This window comes from Oncorhynchus kisutch, linkage group LG25 (assembly GCF_002021735.2).
Source record: "Oncorhynchus kisutch isolate 150728-3 linkage group LG25, Okis_V2, whole genome shotgun sequence".
NCBI classification, from domain to species: domain Eukaryota; kingdom Metazoa; phylum Chordata; class Actinopteri; order Salmoniformes; family Salmonidae; genus Oncorhynchus; species Oncorhynchus kisutch.
The window spans coordinates 25,570,393-25,586,624 of record NC_034198.2 but is presented as its reverse complement, the minus strand read 5'-3'; the positions used below and the strand labels follow the sequence as shown (position 1 = coordinate 25,586,624).

Here is a 16,232-nt window from a genome sequence, read left to right as displayed (position 1 = left end):
TAATGGCTTCATAGAGTTTATTTGTCATGCTTGAAAGTGCATAGATAACCTTTGGGTACCCAAGAGTAACCAAGGGTAGGGTGGACCTGATACTGAAGGTACATACATGAAACCCTGAAACAAAGGATTTACTCAGCGCAATGATGCCACTTAATGGACATTCTGGATAGTAATTTAAATAGTAACATTATAGCCTATATTATGTGTTTTAAGTGTTTGTGTTGTGGCATAAAGAGTGAAAATAGCTGGTGATTTCCTGATCAAACAGACAAAATAGGATGAAAATACATAATCCAACACTCCTTTTGGTGATAAATAAAACATGCATTATATACTGTAAACATACTGCAACAATCAATATCAATTAAGGTTTGGCATTTACAGCAAAATAGGTCGAGCTTACAACATTCTAAATTGTACATAACTGTAGAGACTGGACTTGATGAGTTTTGTACAGTACTGATATTCAAGTATAACCAGACAATGCCCTTTCCCCATATCACACATGCATGGAAGGAACATATCTGACTCAAACTGCACCATAATTACATCAGTCTAAACATAATGGAGGTAATGGAGTTTTGATAAAGAAATCATAGCAATAATATAGTGCAAAATCATTATTCAAAATCATTCATTATAGGGCTGACCCCCATTTAGTCGACTGGTCAATTCATTGGCCGATAAGCTGTTGGTCGACCGAGATCTCTTTAGTCAAGCAGTAGCAATTATTGTAATTTTTTTTCATGGTGCACAAGACCTGTCTGATTCACAGCTGTCTCAGTGGACTAATCCATTGCAGAGGCCAAGGGGAGGGCACAATCCATCACTCTAAGACGTGATACTGAAATGTTATATGGTTATATTAGGTAAAAATAATGGTGCAACATTAATGAATCAAATATTAATTTAGAACAAATTAGTTTTCTCCCGCATTGGATACGGTCACTGTCCGCGGTTCTGAAACAATCTTCAGTGCGCCATAGAATTGCTGCCTTTCCCTATGTTGCTATGTGCATAATAGCAAAGTTAACCAGCATATTGGGATTGAGAACAATGTGGCGGAGGCAGCAGCAGAGACGGGGAAACAGCCCTTACCTTAGCCTAATTGTCTAAGAAAATTGAGGAGCGAGGAAACCACAATTGAATTAGGTCTATAATGAATAGCCTAACTGTTAAATGTGCCTGGCTTTATAAATCATCCATATACATCTACAGAAATAAGACAGATATTGCTTCTGTTGCCTGTTTGAGTGTTTCTTTAACAGCCTACTAATTCCATGAGCACCAAGCCTCATGCAACGGCAAAATGGCGGCTAAAGCAATTTCACAGATTTGGCTGTTTTTAATCATTATAATAATGAGTAATGTCGTCATCATTAGTAGGCTTTGAATTTTAACCTTGTATAACCACCACCGAGGTGTAGGCCTAAGAGCACGTCCTGTTTAGTCTTAATACCATAACTTACTTAGGCCTATATTTCATTATATAGGCTACTGTATCAATCAATCATTCAATCCTTCGTTCGTTCATGCCATCACAAAGCATACGAGACAAACATGCTTTGAAATGCAATCAAGCATTTTAGTTTTACAATTAAATAACGGAAGCTTTGAATAATTTACCGAATCAATAAATAAACCGCAATTCATGAATGCATGCAACTGTTTTTAATCTGATGTAATAAAGGCTTTATATATATATTTGTTTTTTTCATTAGTACAGACTCTCTGGTACACTTATTTATTTAGTGTTGTTTAGACTGTTCCAAATGGTTATAAAAAATGATAATATTGTAATCTAACAGCAACTGCTTGGCACACGATACTCACAACGCTTGCGCCTATACCCAAATATTTCTTAATCTCCAGTAGTTTCCACAACTAAGTCAAATGTCTTCGACAGATCTGACTTCCCCTTTCCCTCTTGAGCAACCAGTAAATATTCGCCCATTTTGAGTTTCTTTTTCCATGTCCTCCGCATCCATTTTGCTAGTTGACATTATGGGTTTGGAGTTTGTTATAAGCAATTTATTGATGTGATTATGATAGGCTATAGGCCCTATTGATCACATGCATGTGATGCTTACATGTTTCATGTAAAGAGAGCAAGGGTTGAGGGAATAGGGAATATTTTTTGGAAACAAATGAGGGATTTCGATAACATAACTTTTCAGTCAGAAACAAGTAAGAAACTAAATGGCTGAAATGATGTTGCAGTTTCAGCACGGACAGTGCAATAAGTTTAAACATTTTGATTGGTCAAAAGAACAGGAAGACTCTCGGTCGACCAAGATTTTATTTTTAGTCGGGGACAGCCTTAATTTGTGATTATAACAGCAGTCTTGATTACAGTGAGTTCATAAAGAGGTATAGGCTATTTGGTTTAGGGACCAAGGCACCACATTCATACACCATAATTAAATATAATTCATATAATACCCCACCCTCAGACCCCCAGACTGTTCCCCCAGGCTCTGGGTCTAGGCGGTGAGAGAGAGGCTCTGGGTCTAGGTGGTGAGAGAGGGGCTCTGGGTCTACGGTGGTGAGAGAGGGGCTCTGGGTCTAGGGCAGTGAGAGAGAGAGGCTCTGGGTCTAGGGCAGTGTGAGAGAGAGGCTCTAGGTCTAGGGCAGTGAGAGAGAGAGGCTCTGGGTCTAGGGCAGTTAGAGAGAGAGGCTCTGGGTCTAGGGCGGTGAGAGAGAGAGGCTCTGGGTCTAGGGCCGTGAGAGAGAGGGGCCCTGGGTCTAGGGCTGTGAGAGAGAGGGGCTCTGGGTCTAGGGCTGTAAGAGAGAGAGGCTCTGGGTCTAGGGCTGTAAGAGAGAGGCTCTGGGTCTAGGGCTGTGAGAGAGAGAGGCTCTGGGTCTAGGGCTGTGAGAGAGAGAGGCTCTGGGTCTAGGGCTGTGAGAGAGAGAGGCTCTGGTCTAGGGCTGTGAGAGAGAGAGGCTCTGGGTCTAGAAGATGAGAGAGGGGCTCTGGGTCTATGGTGGTGAGAGAGAGAGCTTTACCCAGCTGATATTGCTCCTTCATGGGCTCGGGCCCCTGCTTCTCTGGGCCCTTCTTCAAAAGACTCCTCCTATCAAACTCTGCTGTGATCTCAGCCAGTGTCCTGCCCTTGGTCTCGGGCAGAGTGAGGCCCACAAACAAAGAGGTCGCCACACAGACGCAACAGAATGGGATGAAGCAGAGCGCATTGAGGTAACTCACTATGAATGGAAAAGCCATGCCTACTATCAAGAGGTTGATCCACATGAGGGACCCAGCCACCATGTAGGCCGCAGGCCGAGCCGTCTGGTCAAAGATCTCAGCAGGCAAGATTCCCGTAACCCCGGCAGGGCCCATACCGAAGCTGAGGATATAGCAGAACACACAGGCCATGCTGAGATAGGGCATCCCTGGGACAGAGTAGCCCTGGAGGGTCAGGGCCAGGGTGAAGACCAGCGCCCAGACCGCCATCAGGGCGTATCCGCCACTGAGGAGCATCCTGCGGCCCACACGCTCAACCAGCAGGTTACACACGACGGCAGCAGTGAACTCGCAGGCCCCAGTGCCGATAGAAACATACTGGACCTTCTCCACAGGGATCCCTGCTGCTAGGAAGATGTACGAGGCATAGAAGTAGATGGAGTCATTACCACACAGCATCATGGCACTGCTAGCAGCCATCACAGTGCGTAGCTGGGGGTGGAGGGAGCGGTTGGAGAACAGGTCCCAGGGAGTCTGACTCTTGGCCGTGGCCCCACCGGCGTCAGCCTGCTCCTGCAGCATCTCCTCCATCTCCAGGCTGAAGTCAGCCCCGCCGCGGAACCTACCCAGAGCCCGGGCGCACGCCTCCTTGTTCCCCCGGTCCATGAGCAGGTAGCGGGGGCTCTCAGGGAACCAGGGCAGGGTGAGTAGCTGGAGGAGGCCTGGGAGGGCATTGCTGGCCAGGAGGTAGGGCCAGAGGGGCTCGGTACCCAACAGCTCCGTTAGACCCACCACCTGGCCCAGGAAGATCCCAAATGCAGTGAACACGGCCGAGGAGAAGGCCACAGCGCCACGCAGGTGTTTGGGGGCGCTCTCTACGAAATACATGGGCTGGACGTTCATGCTCACTCCAGCGTTGACCCCCACTAGCAGGCGGGCAAAAATAATCATCTCAACTGACCTCGCCGCCCTGCTGGTAAGGGCGAGGACTGCACCTAGGAACAAGAAAGAGTTATTGAGAAGTAGTGAGTTCTTCCTGCCACAGCGGACAGCCATGGGTCCTGCCAGAAGAGCCCCGGTCAGGCCACCCAGGGAGAAGGCAGACACGATCACGGTCCACAGCAGGGTCACCTGGGAGGTGTCTAGGCCGGTTCCCCAGCGCTCCCAGTATGTGTCATTGATGAACCTCTGGATGTGGTTGGTGGGGGCGTTGATGATGGAGAGGTTGTAGCCATACTGGAAGGTGCCACCGATGGCAGCGGAGCACACCGCCAAGGTGAGGGTTCTGGAATTGCCTGCAGGCCTATCTGTCTCTGTGTCATCATCCTCTCTAACATTCATTTGCAAGATTTGAAACTGTGTTGATTCTAATAATAATTTATTCCTTAAGAGGACAGATGCATCAGGCTCAGAGCTTACTGAACACTGGTTTGACAGCAGCTGTGTTTTCGAGACACACAGTAAATTAAGTAATGTATGAGCCAGAATGGCCGATGGTAGGCCAGTATTTCACCTGTTTCTGTAGCGTGAGGGAGCTTGTCTTGATAGCTACTGGACAGGACGCTAAATTCTATGCCCAAACGTAACTCAACCGTTGGAAAAATAAGAATTAGGGAGGGAGTCTTACCATATTGATGGAACAGATAAACAAATCTGGCACAGACCAACATGTATATTGAAAGAAAGCGTATTTCTGATTCGGGATGACGCTAGCTACCGGTGTCCCCTTGATGTTGAAGGATATAGCAAATACGGGTACCTCGATGAATCGGAAATTCAGAATACGTGTTTGCCAATCAAAAACGCAGAATACTTTGGTGGGCGTGTTCCTTTCTTGTGACGCTAGACTAAGCAGAGAGTCCGCGCTCATTGACTATTCAGGAGAGAGACGAAGGCGTTGAAGGACTGAAACAAAACGAAACTAACATTTAGCAAATAAGTTGTTTATCTTCAAGGTGAATCCAAACCCCGATATATTTGACCTATTGTTAACATTTGTATATATTGTGAAATACATGCATTAGCCAATCATGACCTAGCTAGTTAGGTCATTAACCAGCGTTGGCTAGTTAGCTTAGAACAAGCTCAGCTAATGCTTACTAGTCTTTAAGGTTAGACCAAATTGCCATTCACGTGCTAGTGCCCACTAGTCAAATGTTTGTTGTAGCTGCTTGAACTTGAGATAATCATAGTCTTACTAGAGACCACCCCTCCTAGCCACCGTGCTTCTATGTCTGCGTTGCTTGCTGTTTGGGGTTTTCTGCTCAGTTTCTGTATAAGCACCTTGACGTCTGCTGATGCAAAAAGGGCTTTATAAATACATTTGATTAATCCAGTACAGTAGCCAGCAAACTAGCGCGAATGTCAGCTAGTTATGTTAGGAGTTAATTTTGCACTTGCAAATAAAACACCGGATTCAACTATATTCAACTAGTTGGCTAGTTTAATCAGGAGTCTTATTGTTGGGATAGAACAAAACATGTGTGCACACCCTGGGGTAGGGCCTTGGGGAAACACGGGTCTACTTGTCAACTGTGTGTGTGTGTTTCAGGCACCATGCAGTCCAGGCGATGGTTTGGTGGGGCTGGGTTTAGCTTTGCAGATGACCCGGTCACAGAGACGTTGTCCCAGGCCATCCGAGGCACAGGAGAAGAGCTGGACCGAGAGCCAGACACTGGGGTGCTGTTTGGCAGCCTACGTGGGAGCGTGGTAGGCCTCCGGTATTATACTGGCGTGGTAAGTAGCTATCTACCAAAAGGTAAAGAAAAACTTGCTAAATCCATGAATCTTAAGTTGGTCCAAGAGTTTGTCCTGACCACTCCTGGCTTTAGGCTAACTAACTATTTACTACTTTTACTTTAACTTATGCGTCACGAATAGGTCTTGAGAATGAATGACCCTATTATGTGTGTATAGGTGAACAAAGGGGAGATGGTGTCTCTGGTGCGTCAGCCTCAGAACCCCTACGACCGTAATGCGGTGATGGTGGCTAACGTCTATGGCAGTCAGGTGGGGCACATCAAACGAGAGCTAGCCGTGTTGTTGGCTAACATCATGGACAACAACTTGGCCAGGGTGGAAGGGTGAGTGAGTGTGTGTGAGAGCAGGGCTGACAGTGTCCATGGGTCCTGTCAAAGTTCATGTAGAGGTCCATGGATCAGTGTTTATAACTGATATGCAGCTGTGTGTGTACAAGCCAAGGTAATGAACTGTTTTGTGTGTGTTTAGGGTGGTGCCGTTCGGGGTGACAAACCAGTTCACCATGTCTGTAGTTCTGTCCTTCTGGGGGAGAGAGGAGAACAGAGATGCAGTGGTGAGGCAGATAACTTCCCGCAGCTTCAAACTGCAGAGTGGGCCTACAGGTACACACACACACATGCTGACACAGGTACACTCATAGCCTCCTCCTGGGCAATCTCTTGTCTCACTGTGTGTGTGTGTGTGTGTCATTTGGGAAAGGATTCATGTGTGCAGATGGTTCTAGAGATCTGCCCAGGAAGAGTGTCCTACTGACTGCAGAAGAGGTATTATACTTCCAACCATCTGCTTCCCAAATAGCACCCTATTCCCTATTTAGTGTTCTACCTATTTAGTGCACTACTTTTGACCGGGACCCATAGGGCTCTTGTCAAAAGTAGTTCACTATGTACAGAATATGGTGCATTTTGATCAGACACAATAGACTTAAAAACAAATAGGCTTATAAAGATACACCAAGATATTGAAAATTATGATTTCCTATGTCTGGGTTGTCGTATCACGCCGTTTCCTCCCCTCTCCTGCAGTTGAAGAATGCATTTGACAATTTATTTGAAAACCTGATGGAGGATAAGATTGGAGAGAGAGAGGCAGTGGAGGTGAGTGCATGTATACTTGTGTGTTTTTAAGAGAAGCGGGAGAGTGTGGAGAGTCAGGAATGGAGGGCCTCCTGAGTGGAGCAGCGGTCTAAGGCACTGCATTGCAGTGTTGCGGCATCGCTACAGCCTGGGGTTCAAGCCCAACTGGCCGTGACCGGGAGTCCCATAGGGTGGCGCACAATTGGCCCAGCGTCATATGGGTTAGGGGAGGGTTTGGCTGGTGGGGGGGCTTTCCCGGGCTCCTGCAGGCTGTCTTCGGTCGTCAGTTGAACAGTGTTTCCTCCGACACATTGGTGCAGCTGGCTTCCGGGTTTAATCGGGTGGGTGTTAAGAAGCGCGCTTTGGGGGCCTCCCGAGTGACGCAGTGGTCTAAGGCAGTGCTAGCTGTGCCACTAGAGATCCTGGCCGAGTCCAGGCTCTGTCGCAGCCGACCGCGACCGGGAGACCCATGGGGCGGCGCACTATTGGTCCAGCGTCGTCCGAGTTAGTTGAGGGTTTGGCCGGCAGGGATGTCCTTGTCCCATCACGCTCTAGCAACTCCTGTGGTGGGCCGGGCGCATGCACGCTGACACGGTCGCCAGGTGTACTGTGTTTCCTCCGTCACGTTGGTGTGGCTGGCTTCTGGGTTAAGCTGGCATTGTGTTAAGAAGCAGTGCGGTTGGTTTGTGTTTCTGAGGACGCGCGGTTGTCGACCTTCACCTCTCCCGAGTCCGTACAGGAGTTGCAGCGATGTGACAAGACTGTAACTACTAATTGGAGACTGTGAAAAGGGGTAAATAAAAATGGTAAAAATCATAATAAAAAGAACGCTTTGGCGGGTCACTTTTCGGAAGACACGACTCGACCTTCCCCTCTCCTGAGCCCTTTGTGGAGCTGAAAATTCTTGAAATTTTCTGGATTGACTGACCTTCATGTGGCTATTTTAAGAATCTCAAATATAAAATATATTTTGATTTGTTTTAACACTTTTTTGATTACTACACGATTCCATATGTGTTATTTCATAGTTTTGATGATTTCACTATTATTCTACATAGTAGAAAATAGTAAAAATAAAGACAAAACCCTGCAATGAGTAGGTGTCTCCAAACTTTTGACTGGTACTGTGTGTACACACCCACACACACACTACTGTTCAAAAGTTTAGGGTTACCTAGAAATATCCTTGATTTTGAAAGAAAAGTACATTTTCTTTGTCCATTTAAAATAACCTCAAATTGATCAGAAATACAGTATAGACATTGTTAATGTTTTAAAGTTGCTGATAATGGGCCTCTGTACGCATATGTAGATATTCCATTACAAATCAGCCATTTCCAGCTGCAGCAGTCATTTACAACATTAACAATGTCTACACTGTATTTCTGACCAATTTGATGTTATTTTAATGGACAAAACATTTGCTTTTCTTTCAAAAACAAGGATATTTCTAAGTGACCCCCAAATTTTGAACTCCAGTGTGTATGTGTATATATAAATCGGAATAGACTCATGGCTATTTGTGTTTGTGTGTGTATCTTTCGATCTACAGGCAGTTTGTACTCCGCTGCTGCCCCACCAGAAGCAGGCTCTGAGCTGGATGTGTGTGAGTGAAAACAACGCTGCGCTGCCCCACTTCTGGGAGGTTAAGGGGAAACTGTTCTATAACACACTCACACACTCCTCTGTTAGAGAGAGACCGCAGAGGGTCCGGGGCGGCATACTGGCTGACGACATGGGACTGGTGAGACGAACACACACACTGATTACTGACCATGTACAGTACATGAACACACACACACACCCTTCACCATCACCACTGTGGTTTGTGTTTTCAGGGGAAAACGTTGACCACCATCGCTCTGATCCTCTCCAACTTCCACCACGGGAAACCTCTGTGTGAACCGGTAAGTGTTATGATCTGAAGTGGGCTTCCTTCGTGGCTGCTGATTGGTGAAAGGATTAGGTGATAGATTTGTCACTATCATGTCTGTTCAGATCAGGGTTGGGGGGGTGGGGTCAATTCCATTTTAATTTCTCCAGTCAATTCAAAAAGTAAACCAAATTTCAAGTTATTTTTCATTAATTGACCCCAACACTAGTTCAGATCAGCTGTTGTAAAGTGAAAAGATGACAGCCTCTGTGCGTGGATTTCTGAATGTCCTGTCAGTGAGCTGTGTCTCTATATGTCTCTGTAGGAGAAGTCTTCCCCTGAACCTAAGGCCTCTACCACCGCAAGGAAAAACCCTGAAGGTAAGTGTGTGTGCTCAGACATTTCAGGTACCTGCTCCTCTCTCACTAATGTTGATTCCGCTCTCTCGCTCTCGCTCGCTCTCTCTCTCTCTCCCTCAGGGAAGAGTGGCGACGGGGATCAGGCAGAAGTGTCTGTGGCTCCCGCTGGTCACTCCCCTTGTATGAGGTAGGTTAGAGCCTTAGCACATAGCTCCCTGCTTGCGTATGTTATCACCTCTGGTTTCTGTCAGGACAAATTGTGTGTGTGTGTGTTTCAGAGCCAATCAGGCTGAAACCCAGGTGGTGTGTGTGGAGTCAGTGGACGTGGTGCAAGAGGATGTAGTGGAGGATGGAGACAAGGACTTGGTGTCTGAAAAGAAAGGTAGAAGTCCCTAATATACACACTACTACTATTTGTGTGAGGACATGCAGACTCAGCTGAACTAATATATCTGTCCTTCACCACACAGCGAAGGGAAGGCCACAGGGAGGCAAAGCCAAGGCCACCACAACAAAGAAAGGTAAATTGGCTGTGTGTGTGATTTTTGTCCCTCCTGATGCCATGTATATGTGGTGGTCTGTGCTGCAATAAAATCTGTCCTTTCAGCTGCTAAGACCAAAGGGAAAGCAGTCAGCACCTCAAGAAAAGGTAAGACAGCCGTCTTTACAAGTACTGGCATTTAGGATTTGAAGCATAGTTTGCGTGCAACACTAGGCTTTGCATGCAAAACTGGGTGGTGTGTGTGTCTAGGGGGTGCTGTGTTGGAGGACCTGGACTTTGCAGCAGCACTGAGTGGGATAACACAGGGAGCTCCTCAGAAAAAGAGTGTCGGTGAGTTCAATAGTCAATATATGGTGGATATATTATATTGCTCTGCCATGCATCATTGATATACTGATGATCTGTGATAAAGCTACACGCATCCCCACCCATTTGATGACTGCATTATTTGGTGTGTGTGAGTTAAGGTAAAAGTGTAGTTTCGCCGGTGGAAGCTGCCTCTTCCCAGAGCACAGACGACCCAGCAGCCAGAGCCACTCTCATCATCTGCCCCTTATCGGTACTCAGCAACTGGCTGGTGAGAACACATTCTTTTGCACATTCGTGCACACACATAAACAGTCAGTCAGTCAGTCAGTCACACACAAACAGACAAACAAACAAACGGTCAGTCACACACACTAACATGTTAACTTGTGTTGTAGGACCAGTTGGATCAACATGTGCGAGCGGACGTCAAGCTGAATGTGTATCTGTACTATGGCTCGGAACGCAACAGGGACACACACTTCCTGTCCTCGCAGCACATGGTCCTCACCACCTACAACGTGCTTTCTGCTGACTACTCGGTGAGTGGAGGGTGGGTGTGTGTTATCGCTCTTGATTTGGGACTGGTAAACTGCAACGCTCTCTCTTTCACTCACTCCTCTCTGTCTCTGTCTCAGGGCAGTGCTAGTCCCCTCCATACAGTGAGCTGGTTGAGAGTGGTCTTGGACGAGGGCCATATTATCAGAAACCCAAACACCCAGCAGAGCAAGGCTGTACTCAAATTAAACACACAGAGACGCTGGATACTCACAGGTACAAGCCACACACACACACTGCTAGTGGATAATGTCAACTGTTGACATAGAACATGTGAAGAGCTCAGTGTCATTTGTGTCCAGGCACTCCCATCCAGAACAACCTGAGGGATCTGTGGATGCTGGTGGCTTTTCTGCGTCTTAAGCCGTTCGACGTGAGAGAGTGGTGGAACAGAGTCATACAGAGACCTGTCACACAGGGGGACAAGACCGGCCTGCAGTCAGTACACGCGTGCGCACACACAACAGCGAGAGAGTCATTCACAGTCATGCTAGCTTGACTGACTGGCTGGCTGACTCATGGTTTTTAGAGCCCTCCTGCTAAAGCGACAACTGATCTCGACTACAGCATCTCACATTTGTAACAATGGCTGTGTTTGTTTTCACTGGCTGCCAAAGCTGACAACTCAAATGTGTGTGTTTGACCCGGCGTGTGTGTTTAGGAATCTGCAGGCTCTGGTGAAGTGTGTCACGCTGCGTCGTACGAAGACCAGCCGTGTGTGTGGTCGGCCTCTGGTCTCTCTGCCGGAGAGGAGTGTCAGAATAGAGGAAGTGGAGCTGACACAGAAGGAGAGGGAGGAATACGAGCTGGCACACACAGAGGGACGCACCACCATCAGCAGGTGTGGCTGTGTGTTTATACCTGTGTGTGGCTGTGTGTTTATACCTGTGTGTGGCCGTGTGTGTTTATACCTGTGTGTGGCCATGTGTGTCTTCACCTGTGTGTGTGTGTCTAGGTACGTTGCAGAGGGGACCGTCCTCAGGAACTACGCAGATGTTCTGGCTATCCTAGTCAGGCTGAGACAGTTCTGCTGCCACCCTGGCCTACTGGGAAAGACCACTACACACACAGGTAACACACATATATGGGTAAAGTGTGTGTACACACATACATTTTGTAACTTTTGTAGCGGATTGTTTTGTTGGTATTTTAAATAAGCCACATAACATTCTAATGAACCCCCTCCCCGACACCCTCCCTCCCCCCCTCGCCAGGTGTGGTAGCTGTGACTCCTGCAGAGTTGAGAGAGCGTCTGATAATGAAACTGAGGCTGGTGCTGGGCACTGGCTCTGATGAAGAGTGTGCTGTATGTCTGGACTCTGTTCGTCTGCCTGTCATCACACACTGTGCACACGTCTACTGCAGACCCTGCATCGCAGAGGTCATACGCAGTGAGCAGGTAGTTAACTACATACACGCCATGTGACTCTCTTGCTCTCTCGCTCGCTCGCTTGCTGCAGGCATTGACCAGGTACACTTATTGTGTGTGTGTGTGTGTGTGTGTGTGTAGGAGCAGGCGCGGTGCCCTCTGTGCAGAGGCCAGATCAAGGCCAGTGAACTAGTGGAGTTCCCTCTGGAGGAGGAGGAGGAGAGTAACCTCTTGGAGAACTGGAGGAGCAGCTCCAAGGTAACATACACACACCTGTAGAACCACTTCTGGGGTATATTCATTTGTGCAAACTAGCAAAACATTTATTGGAAACGTTCAGGTAGTCCCTCCCTGTTTGGGCCCGTTTGATTCCTAGTGAATACCACCCTGTTGTAGAAAGTTGTTGTGCCTATAAACATTTTGTGTATACATACATGCATATACATACTTACTAACTAACTAACTAACTAACTAATTAACTGTCAAAAGTTTTAGAAGTTTTTCTTTACTATATTCTACATTGTAGAATAATAGTGAAGACATCAAATCTATGAAGTAACACACATGGAATCATGTAAGCAAATAAGTGTTAAACAAATCAAAAAATATATTTTATATTTGAGATTCTTCAAATAGCCACCCTTTGCTTTGATGACAGCTTTGCACACTCTTGGCATTCTCTCAACCAGCTTCATGAGGTAGTCACCTGGAATGCATTTCAATTAATAGGTGTGCCTTGTGAAAAGTTAATTTGTGGAATTTCTTTCCTTCTTAATGCATTTGAGCCAATAGGTTGTGTTGTGACAAGGTAGGGGGGTATACAGAAGATAGCCCTATTTGGCAAAAGACCAAGTCAATATTATGGCAAGAACAGCTCAAATAAGCAAAGAGAAATGACAGTCCATCATTATTTTAAGACATGGTCAGTCAATACGGAAAATTTCAAGTACTTTGAAGTTTCCTCAAGAGGAGTCGCAAAAACCTTCAAGCGATATGATGATCTGGCTCTCATGAGGTCCGCCACAGGAATGGAAGACCCAGAGTTACCTCTGCTGCAGAGGATACATTCATTAGAGTTACCAGCCTCAGAAATTGCAGCCCAAATAAATGCTTCACAGAATCAACTGTTCAGAGGAGACAGTAAATCAGGCTTTCATGGTTGAATTGCTGCAAAGAAACCTCTACTGAAGGACACCAGTAAGAACAGACTTGCTTGGGCCAAGAAACATGAGCAATGGACATTCGACCGGTGGAAGTCTGTCCTTTGGTCTGTTGAGTCCAAATTTGAGATTTTTTGTTCTAATCACAGTGTCTTTGAGACACAGTATCGGTGAACGGATGATCTCCACATGTATATTTCCCACCGTAAAGCATCGAGGAGGGGGTGTTATGGTGTGGGGGTGCTTTGCTGATGACACTGATTTATTTAGAATTCAAGGCACAGTTAACCAGCATGGCTACCACAGCATTCTGCAGCGATACATCATCCCATCTGGTTTGGGCTTAGTGGGACAATCATTTGTTTTTCAACAGGACAATGACCCAACACACTTCCTGGCTGTGTAAGGGCTATTTGACCAAGAAGGAGAGTGATGGAGCGCTGCATCAGATGACCTGGCCTCCACAATCATCCGTCCTCAACCAAATTGAGATGGTTTGGGATTGGTCGGATCACAGAATGAAGGAAAAGCAGCCAACAAGTACTCAGCATATGTGGGAACTCCAAGACTGTTGGAAAAGCATTCCATGTGAAGCTGGTTGAGAGAATTCCAAGTGTACAAAGCTGTCCAGGCAAAAGGTGGCTATTTGAAGTATCTCAAATATAAAATATATTGATTTGTTTAACACTTTTTTGCTTACTACATGATTCCCTATTCCATATGTGTTATTTCATAGTTTTGATGTCTTCACTATTATTCTACAATGTAGAAAACAGTAAAAATTAAGAAACTCTTGAATGAGTAGGTGTTGTAAAACCTTTGACTGGTTTTGTGTGTGTGTGTGTACGCACACATACACAGTGGCAAGAAAAGTATGCATAATTTGGTCATAAAATTGTATCTGATCTTCATCTAAGTCACAACAATAGACAAACAGTCTGCTCAAACAATTGTACGTTTTCATGTCTTTATTGAACACACCGTGTAAACATTCACAGTGCAGGGTGGGAAAAGTATGTGAACCCTTGGTTTTAATAATGAACTCAACCAAATGTTTTCTGTAGTTGCGGATCAGACCTGCACAATGGTCAGGAGGAATTTTGAACAGCAGTGGCTTCTCCTGTGGTGTCCCCCCATGAACACCATTCTTGTTTAGTGTTTTACGTATCGTGGACTCGGCAACAGAGATGATAGCATTTTCCAGAGACTTCTGTAAGTCTTTAGCTGACACTAGGATTCTTCATAACCTCATTGAGCGCATTCGACACTGTGCTCGTGCAGTCGTCTTTGCAGGACGGCCACTCCTAGGGAGAGTAGCAACAGTGCTGAACTTTCTCCATTTATAGACTATTTGTTTTATTGTGAACTGATGAACATCAAGGCTTTTAGAGATACTTTTGTAACCCTTTCCAGCTTTATGCAAGTCAACCATTCTTAATCTTACGTCTTCTGAGATCTCTTTTGTTCGAGGGATGGTTCACATCAGGCAATGCTTGTGATTATCAAATTCAAATTTTGTGAGATTTTATAGGGCAGGGCAGCTCTGACCAACGTCTCCAATCTCGTCTCAATGATTGTACTCCAGGTTAGCTAACTCCTGACTCCAATTAGCTTTAGGAGAAGTCATTAGCCTAGGGGTTCACATACTTTTTCCAACCTACACTGTGAATGTTTAAATGATGTATTCAATATAGACAAGACAAATACACATATATATTATTATATATATCTGTATAATTGATTTATTACTGTATGTTCATAGAATCCGTACTCCTGGCGAATGGTTTTCATGTGCTATAAGATGTGATGGCTTCTAGCTACTGTAAGACACCCCCTGATCAACAAACGGTGTGTCTAGGTGGAGGCTCTAATGTCTAGCCTGCTCAGACTGCGCAGTGAGGACGACAGCATCAGGAGTCTGGTTGTCTCTCAGTTCACACGCTTCCTCACTATTCTGGAGATTCCACTCAGGTAACATGTACACACACACACAGAACACTTAAAAATATATTTTACCCCGGATCTCACTCTCACGCTCTGCCTCTAGGGAGGAGGGTTTCAAGTTTGTACGTCTGGACGGCACTATGAGCCAGAAAAGGCGGGCTCAGGTCATTCAGGAGTTCCAGAGCGACGCCCCTGGCAGCCCATTGATCATGCTGCTGTCACTCAAAGCCGGAGGGGTGGGGATAAACCTCAGCGCTGCATCCCGCGTCTTCCTCATGGACCCAGTAAGTGTTTCAACTGTTCAGTAATCTACACTTTCCTCACACACAGACATATATGTACACACTCTGACATTTGTGTGTGTCCACAGGCATGGAACCCAGCAGCAGAGGACCAGTGTGTGGACCGGTGTCACCGCCTCGGCCAGAAGAGAGATGTTGTCATCACTAAGGTCAGAGGTTACATGGCTGCGGGTTGTGGGTAATGTAGTCACTAAAGTGTAGTTTTATCATGGACACAGAGGCAGAAGCGGTGTGTGTGTACATACAAATATTTATTGTGTGTCTAGTTCATAGTGAAGGGCTCCGTGGAGGAGAACATGGTGAAGATTCAGAGGCAGAAGCAGGATCTGGTGGAGAAGGCTTTTGGCACCAAGAACCCCAGTGAGAGGAAGACGTCACGTGTTGATGAAATCCGAGCCCTGATGGAGCTGTAGATGCCAGCACTAAAAACAGCAATTCTTTTGAACAGAGCCCTCTCTGGCAGGCCAACATTGTCCTTTAAGTTTAGAGGTAATGTTCTCCCAGCTGTGGGACCAAACACACACACACTGCCCATTGTTTAGAGCAGTACTGCATGTGTGGGAATAAAGAATCTGTTACAAACCATACATTAGTCTTTTTAATTTGTTTTTGGTCCTAAATTCCCCACAAACGGAAATTCATAGCTCAGGGTTCAAACCTCTGTAAAACATCCTCTAGGAGTCTAGGGAATAGGTGTGACATGAGTTTACTGTAGACTTGACTAACTTGCTTTACTTTACAGAGCAGAGGAAAATATGAGGATAAAAGGATGTGTATCACAGGTGTAATTTCTAATAAAACTCAGATTAGAAATAATCTTGATACTTTTCTGTTTGTGT

General features: G+C 45.9%; 1 protein-coding gene and 1 pseudogene across 3 annotated transcripts; one reads left to right on the top strand and one right to left on the bottom strand.

Annotated features, from left to right (window-relative positions):
- On the bottom strand, positions 1-4,928 carry LOC116357489 (solute carrier family 2, facilitated glucose transporter member 11 pseudogene; annotated as a pseudogene).
- Positions 4,929-5,008: 80 nt separating this feature from the next.
- Positions 5,009-16,223, top strand: hltf (helicase-like transcription factor). Of its 3 annotated transcripts, XM_020460733.2 has the most exons (26): positions 5,009-5,139; positions 5,736-5,920; positions 6,101-6,267; positions 6,413-6,546; positions 6,644-6,708; positions 6,970-7,041; positions 8,573-8,764; positions 8,859-8,927; positions 9,219-9,273; positions 9,373-9,439; positions 9,531-9,634; positions 9,723-9,773; positions 9,860-9,901; positions 10,004-10,084; positions 10,222-10,331; positions 10,459-10,602; positions 10,699-10,834; positions 10,921-11,056; positions 11,280-11,459; positions 11,574-11,689; positions 11,833-12,017; positions 12,129-12,245; positions 15,006-15,118; positions 15,195-15,375; positions 15,462-15,542; positions 15,660-16,223. In XM_020460733.2, the coding sequence occupies exons 2-26, from the start codon at positions 5,741-5,743 to the stop codon at positions 15,804-15,806; spliced, it is 2,925 nt and encodes a 974-aa protein (XP_020316322.1). In that variant the 5' UTR covers positions 5,009-5,139; positions 5,736-5,740; the 3' UTR covers positions 15,807-16,223. The 3 variants fall into 3 exon arrangements, with proteins under 3 accessions (XP_020316322.1, XP_031660855.1, XP_020316323.1); XM_031804995.1 differs by having other exon boundaries at positions 9,219-9,439; XM_020460734.2 differs by lacking the exons at positions 15,006-15,118; positions 15,195-15,375; positions 15,462-15,542; positions 15,660-16,223 and adding an exon at positions 14,910-14,969.
- The last annotated feature ends 9 nt before the right edge of the window (positions 16,224-16,232 follow it).

Bases quoted from the DNA above. Each gene is read 5' to 3' on its own strand.
- hltf (XM_031804995.1), top strand. From the start codon at position 5,741: ATGCAGTCCAGGCGATGGTTTGGTGGGGCTGGGTTTAGCTTTGCAGAT. The intron at 8,928-9,218 runs GTAAGTGTTATG...ATGTCTCTGTAG, and splicing joins GGAAACCTCTGTGTGAACCG to GAGAAGTCTTCCCCTGAACC. The intron at 9,440-9,530 runs GTAGGTTAGAGC...TGTGTGTTTCAG, and splicing joins GGTCACTCCCCTTGTATGAG to AGCCAATCAGGCTGAAACCC.